The sequence below is a fragment of the Sinocyclocheilus anshuiensis genome, unplaced genomic scaffold (assembly GCF_001515605.1).
Source record: "Sinocyclocheilus anshuiensis isolate Anshui unplaced genomic scaffold, SAMN03320099.WGS_v1.1 scaffold1655, whole genome shotgun sequence".
Taxonomy (NCBI): Eukaryota; Metazoa; Chordata; class Actinopteri; order Cypriniformes; family Cyprinidae; genus Sinocyclocheilus; species Sinocyclocheilus anshuiensis.
Genome location: NW_015548277.1, coordinates 108,264 through 116,024, shown reverse-complemented (window position 1 = coordinate 116,024; position 7,761 = coordinate 108,264). Strand labels below are relative to the sequence as shown.

Below are 7,761 nucleotides of genomic sequence, written 5' to 3'. Positions count from 1 at the left end.
GAAATGGGTTTTGTGTATTCAGGTTTAAGTCCCCACCAGAATAGAAAAACAGGTATACACACACACACACACACACACACACACATTGCATAATCAACATAATCAACCAATCGTGGCAGGTGGGATCTACAGAGAATGGTCAAAGTGATGAAAATACACATACATATGCGCTGCGCAGACTGATCAGTGTTTGATATCAAAGCATAAGGAGCCATCTGCTCTATATAGCTCTCTTATTTTTAGGTACTTTGATGTCATACAACGATTGGATATTTTAGGCAATATAGAAATCCTGGCTAAGATGTGTCTTGGAAAAAGAAGACGTATGGTCACCCTATATAAACTGAATTTTCTATCCCCTTAAGCTGGGCTCAGACTACATGAGTTTTAGGCCAATTTATCCCTCCCAACAACCTGAGAAAAATCGTATACAGGACCTCGATCAGTTCCGGTGTTTGGCAGAGATTTTCAGGTAATGTGAGGTGTTCACAGATCGAATCTTATGATTATGGCTATGATTACGTCAGTACTTTCACAACAGCCGATGTGCAACTGCAAAACAAGCTGCCGTTGGACAGTGAAGATGGAGTGTGGGCCCGGCTTTATCCTAACCCTACCCCAAAACCCAGCCCTCACACAAAGCTTTCTGCAATTTTAGATTTTCAAAAAAGATAATTCTGTGAGATTTATAAGCTTGCTTCCTCACGGGGACCAAAAAATGTCAAAGTTTACTGGTATTACTATCCTTGTGGGATAGTTTGCATGTTGCAGGGTTCCTGCTGGCCCTTAAAAAGTCTTAAATTTAGTTGTATCAATTTTAAGGCAACCCCTTCCGCTAAACCTACCCTTCACAGAAACATCTGCAAAACACTAGATTTAAGCAAAAACATGTTTCGGCCAATTTATAAGCCTTTTTAAACTAGTGAGGACCAGTAAAATGTCCAGTATAAAATTGTGTTTATACTGTAAAAACTGTTTTCTATTCCCTTATCCTAAACCTACCCCTCACACAGAAAGTGTCCTTATAAACCATGTTTACATTATAGAACCCATGTCTTCATACACATTCCTCATAAACCATATATACCACACACACACACCTCTGTAGCACAACAATCCTGCATTTAAGGTGATTTAGCATTTACTATCACATCCAGGAATAATCATTCAGACATAAATTAGTTATAGAAATATCTGACAGTTAATCAGTTTCAAAGTACTGTAAACTAAACGTGACTAAACAACAAAAAGTAATTTATGTTACTTTAGGTCCCATTTATTATGTATGTATTTATTTATTTATCCAGTAGGCCTCACCCAGTCGCTCCAGTTCTACAGTTGTATTGGCTGAAAGTCCTCCAGCAAACACGTGACACATGTAAACTCCTTTATCCTCAGTTCTGACACTCTTCAGTCTGAGAGAGAAGTTTCCTTTGGGGATTTCAGCAGTGAAGAACTCAACTCTGTCTCTGTATCGCACATGTGCTGAATCTGGTAAAGCCTCATTGTTTTGGTAGAGCAGAACCTGAATATTTTCATCTGTTTTCTTCCATGCAATTTCAATGTGTTCAGGTGTGATGTGAGAGTCTACAGAGCAGTTCAGAGTGACGTCTTCACCCACAGACGCTGATATAGAGCGACTCGATCCTGATACTAGCAAACGTACTGAAAGAATAAAAATAAAACTAATATTATGAGCAACAAATATTAGATTAACTTTCTACTACAACTAATTGGGTTTTTACTCACCAACATCTTTTATTTCAACCACATTTTCTCCAGAATCCTGCTGACTGTGAACTGTACATGTGTATTGTCCCTCATCTTCAGCTCTCAGATCGTCCAGCCGGAGGGAAAAGTTTCCATGTTGAATCTCCTCAGTAAAGAAATGAGCTCTATCCTGATAATCCTGCTGCTGGGCTTCTGTTTGACTCTCACCATCCTGATACAGATGAACTAAAGTCTCAGAGTCTGGTCTTCTCCACTCCACCTCCAGACCCTCCACTGATAAAAGTTCATCAACATAACAGGGCAAAACCACTGAAGATCCCAGAGGAGCAACCAGAGGAGCAGACGGACCTTTTACAACCAAACCTGAGACAGAGAAATTAAATAAAGATGAGAGATTAAATAACCTTTTGTTGTAGTAAAGTTTTAGTTGTAAGGTTTTCCCCCTTTACTATCTATATTATAAATTAAATTCAGTTTCTACTTTTAGACTTTGTTCACAAAATTGTAATGATGAGAGTTTAATAGACCTGCTTTCACTTTCTTGAAGGAAAAAAAATGTTGTAAGGCCGGTTAAATCAAGCAACCAGGAAATATGAGCAAACAGTAACATTTGAAATAGACTAATGTGAGATTAACGTAAAGGTCAATGTAAAATGACCAAATCAAACGATGACAGATAATAGATACTGGCCTGGTTTCACAGTCAGGGCTTAGATTAAGCCAGGATTAGGCCATAGTTCAATTAGGGCATTTAAGTAGTTTTTATAAACATGCCTTAGAAAAAAACATCTTGAGACAAATCAAAGGCACTGATATATGTTAAAATCAGTCAGTGCAAGTTTCTTTCAGTTGAAACAGCTCAGACTTACATTTTAGTCTCGGACTACAGTGTAAGTCTGTCTGTAGTCTCACTCTCACATTATACTTTTTTTTAGTCTACATGTAGGGTGCTGCTAACATCTGCTTGAAGCAAGGGCGTAGAATTGGGGTGGGGCTCTGGGACATGTCCCTACCAATAACCAGCGACTACCAAACTGTCCCTTGCAAAAATTTTGATCAAACAATTAAATATAGGGTAGAGTGAGGGAAAACACCCCTCTCGAGGACTATGTATTTTTGTTTCTGTGAAAAAAAAAGGTAAATCTGTTCATAATAATTATCATAGTTTTCGTGGCAATAACATAAATTATAAACCAAGTATGAAAAATGTCAAGAGTTTTCATGTTATTAGATTTTTAACAAAAATTAAAGTAGTACATTTGTAAGTGGGGTAAAACTACCCCCTGACCAGCTGCAAATGTGATATTTATTTACAACAATTCAATAATAAGAAGGTAATATTGTGGTATTGTAACGCCCCTGTGGACTGTTTGTTGTGGGTTCAATAATAAGAAGTTAATATTGTGGTATATATTAGACACAATATTGTCTGATTTTGCTTAATTGTGTAAGTGAAAATATTAGCTATAAAACCACAGAAGAACTGTTGTGCGTCTCCTAATAAAACTCAATAGTGATACTACAAGCTAGTCGGTGTATTCAGTTGCTTCAGTTGCTTAAGAAGTATTGCAAGTACTACGTACAACAATAAAACAGTGGTGGTGACTTTAGATAAAACTGCGATCAAAGGTCTATCATAAATGCGAACTTGATCATGCAGTGTATACAGGAAACGCTAGTCTCCACCGTGGCCGCTCTACTCGTTTGATAGTTTGAAACTTAAAAGTCTGACAGAGCAGAGATTACACAAAGCTGCTTCTTTGCAAACATGAATATTAGCATAAGACTGTGATTTATTGAAATTGAACAAAGAGACAGAAAGCGTATTTACCAGCACTGAGTTGCCAAATAAACCAGCTAAGTGTTTTTCAGAGCATATAAACAAGCTCAAGCTCATTTCAAGCACTGAGGCAGAAGGTTTTGAAGATCATGAGCAACATAAAATTTGTCAAATGTGTCTAAAACTTTGACAGATATTGTAAGTTCGCAGAGATTTAAACTAGTTATTATTGATGTGACTTGTTTTCAGAATCAGCTCAAAGAGAGAAAAACAATGTACTTACCATCAGATATAACTGGAATTACAGCTACAAAAATGAACATAAGTAACTCCATGTTCAGGTGAAGTTATGATCATCTCTCTGCATCGTCAAAGTGAAAATCTGAAAGTGATCTGGTGCACAAAGACAATACAGTACAGGTTAATATTTAAACCTGTTTTATTTTCTTCCTTGTGACTGATAAAGAGTTCTGTAGAACAAAAGTTAATCCAGACAAACCAGTTCTGATTAAATGGAAAAACATCACTATGAAAAAATGAAAAGCATCCTCAATGGGTGTAGTCTCTGAAACTGCACGCAGGTCTGAACAGGAGCCCTAAATTAAAATTGTGTTTGGTGTATTTTAATAACACAACAATTCTTTACAGTTTAGTCTGATTTATCCTCAACATGCATAAGGGGGTGAGGAGAAAAAGAAAGAAAAGGAAAAAGAAAGAAAGACAAAAAAGAAACTATCGAGTTGCTGTGTAACCTGTTGATTCAGTTGAATGACTGTCAGACCATTAAACATTGCAGGTTTTGTTGTTCTTGTTTTTTTTAATGAGTATTTCCTCGTATTTCTAATGCTTCATAAGTTAAGTCTCCCAGCAGCTCATCGGTTAGGCCTGTTTGTGTTCTGTTGCTTGTCTCTCATTGGACACATCTAAAGAAATTATGTTATTTGTTTAAACTTCAAAGCCAAATACAAGTTTGTAAACAACAAAACTTTTATATTGGGGTGACTGGGGCTAGTTGTCACACTTTTTACTCCAGTAAATATTTCTCAGAGTGAGTATTTTCTTAAAAGCTAATTTCTGTGCATGTCTGATATACACGTCAAATATAATTAAATAAATAATTTATACAACTAAACAAAATTATTTATTAATTATGATTCATGTATGATGTTTGAATGATTGTCGTTTGCATTGTGAGTCCAAATGGCCTGTGAGCACAACAGTGTAGTAAACTTCACTTCCCACAGTACTTCATCCCATAGTCCATCATTAAAATGTCCAGAAAACCATACAGTTTTGAAGACCAGTGAGTTTAGTTCAGAGAAATGTTACAGGTTTTTTTTAGGTGTATCTTTTCAAAACTCTTTGTACAAAAAAATCTTGCAACGTCGCGAGTCATTCTTTCAAAACTGATGTCATGCTTTCATTACAATTATAATGATTTCAATCAACATAATCATTGTTTCAAAACATAAGATTTTTGCAATATATATTGAGAACATTGGCTTTAATCACTAAAACACAACATTGTGATCTTCTTTCAGTTTAGTACTTTTAACAATCAGTTCACTGAAGAGCAAACAATGCAAGATATATGTTTCATATCACCTTTGTTGCTGAAGTAATTTCAGTAATACAGGCAAAAACTGTAATGTAAAAAAAAAATACACTCATGCAAGTCATGCGTAGACATAATTTTGGTCTAATAGCTTTGATTAGAAACTTGAACTTGCTGAGTAGTGCCTTATTGCATTTTTTAGTCTATGTTTCCTTTGAATGAGCATATGTGGGATAAACACAACATTCTCCGGTTATTCCCCACAGAGATGGTGATCTTGATATTATTGCAGAGGCCACAGAAATTCAGGGGCTTGAACAAAGGTAACATCATAACTTTTAGCACTGCATGTCTGTTTTTCTACAGTTTTATAATGTGTATATATTTGTAACATTTGTTTATTTGTGCAGCTTACATGAAAAGGGCATTGTTGAGGAGGACTTTCAATGACCCAATGAATAGTGTGTAAGTAGTACTTATGTATTATTATTTGATAACTTGTTTTTATCTGAAATGTTTCCTTATGTACAGAATTGATTGGGCAGTTGAAGCTTCCCCTTACTTCCCTGAAAGAGATGATGGACAGAATGGATTCAGCTCTGATGAAGAGTATATTCCACCGATTTCTATACGGTGTGTTACTTTGCAGTTTTTGTGTGGTGTCAGTTTACTACAGATTGTTGTGCCTCAACAGAATGGGAGGAGCTCTGAAGAAAGTACACTCTATTGATGGCCTTCCTGTTATTGGAATCGATGAGACGGTGCATGACCTGCCTGCACATGAAGACCCACCTGTTGAGCCTTCACCCTGTGATCAGGACCCTGTTTTCCCAGGACCACTGAATGTGCTTTGTGAAGATGACATCAGAGGTGCCAGAGCTTCCATAGTATACAAGAACTGCTTGAGACAACTGGCTACATTTCTGGAATTTGGAAAGCAAGCTGCAGATTTTCTCTTGTCCACCAACATTTTGTTGTCTGGCAACAATTACACAAAGGTTGCCCTCTTGTTCAAATTCATGAACATGGGGATGGTAAACAAGAACACCTTCTTCTCCATTCAGGACACTTACTGTGTCAACACAATTAAGGACTTCTGGGAAGAGAGAAGGACAGAGGCTCTTTGTCGCCTTCAAGGGAAGGATGTTGTAGTCTTAGGTGTATAGTCTAAACTGTATCATGTTACATAACTATTGAAGACATAAAGCAATGACAGTGTGACTGTATGTAAGCAACTAAACGTTGAGTTATATTTATTTTATTTTTTTCAGCGGATGGCAGAAATGACTCGCCTGGTCACTGTTCACAATACTGCAGCTAGACCACCACGGAGAATGACACCAAGGAGATCATTCATGTTGCCACCATAGACAAGCGGCAGACATCATGGAACTGTTTCATCCAGACTGTGGACAATCCTACACCAGAGATAAAGCTAGTGGAGATCTGCACAGATGCTCATGCCCAGATTGGTGCCCTTATGATGAGTAAGTATTAATCTGACATATTGTATGAATACATGTGTATAATATTAATAAATAACATGACATTATTTACCTCTTCATAGACCCAGACAAAGGCAAATAAAAGGCCCTTGGAAGTCATCACAGTCTGGACATGTGGCATGGTGCGAAGAACCTTGCCAAAAAATAGCAGCCGTAAGTGCAATAAGATGCTCATGTTGTGTCACATGTATTAACCAAAACATAACTTTTTTGTACATGGTTTTTAACTATGTGCAGTTGACAGATGACAGTGTGGAAGTTTTAAGTGCAATAAAAGACAACAAAATTAGTTTTCACTTAATCTTGTGTTAATCGTTGAAGTCATTTGGTGTACTTTAATTATTTTCTGGTATGTCATGTACAATGAAGAAATATAAATAGGCGTTTTTTAGGTTTCAATTTAATTACTATATAATAATTGTCTGAAGTCAAATATTTTTTTCGGCCGGAGGAATATGTACACAACATATGAAACGTATACTAGGAAAAGAATAGTTTTATTTGCCGCAGGCATGCATTGTTAATGTATTTTGCCAAAATTCACACCTTTTAAATAGGCACATTTGCGAAGTAATCAGGCATTATTAGTGTAGATGTTCAACAGTGTCTTTGTGTTAGTGTTTTATTTGCTAAATTACAGCTCAATTATGAAAAAGTAACTACCAATAATGTGCATGACAATCGCATTCGATTAATCGTGCAGCCCTAGTTACAAGTCAGTTTAATAATCGTTCCATATTAATGCGCTGCTTTAATTGATACAGACAAACCCACACACATCACTCACACAAACACAGAGAGAGAGAGAGAGAGAGAGAGAGAGAGCACTGGCGGAACTAGAATTTTATACAGGATCAATTAGTGTTGAACACAAAATATTTTCAAAAAATAAAGCTTAAGCACCAAAGAGATAAGATACAGTAGCATGTGTCTGTTACATATATATATATATATATATATATATATATATATATTCATATGTAAAAACATTAGCATTTAAAAAACAACAAAAAACACTGCTTGTAACTGGATGATTAGATTTAACCAGACTGTCATATTTTTGCACAGGGTCAATTAACATGAAAAGAAAGGGAGAGATATCAGACTTATATTGGGGACACTTCATTTCCAGCGATACCGTTGACTTGATTGCAAAGATACTATTTAAACTGAGCTGGATGTTGACATCA

At 36.3% G+C, this 7,761-nt stretch overlaps 1 protein-coding gene across 1 annotated transcript in view; it reads right to left on the bottom strand.

Annotated features, from left to right (window-relative positions):
* Positions 1-3,871, bottom strand: part of LOC107655787 (polymeric immunoglobulin receptor-like) — a 20,309-nt gene extending 16,438 nt beyond the window's left edge. Inside the window, exons 1-3 of the mRNA XM_016443368.1 lie at positions 3,795-3,871; positions 1,750-2,094; positions 1,318-1,665 (exon numbers count right to left, since the gene is read on the bottom strand). Coding sequence (XP_016298854.1) covers positions 1,318-1,665; positions 1,750-2,094; positions 3,795-3,846 — 745 coding nt within the window. The 5' untranslated portion in view covers positions 3,847-3,871. The remainder of the gene's footprint in view (positions 1-1,317; positions 1,666-1,749; positions 2,095-3,794) is intronic.
* Positions 3,872-7,761: the final 3,890 nt, after the last annotated feature.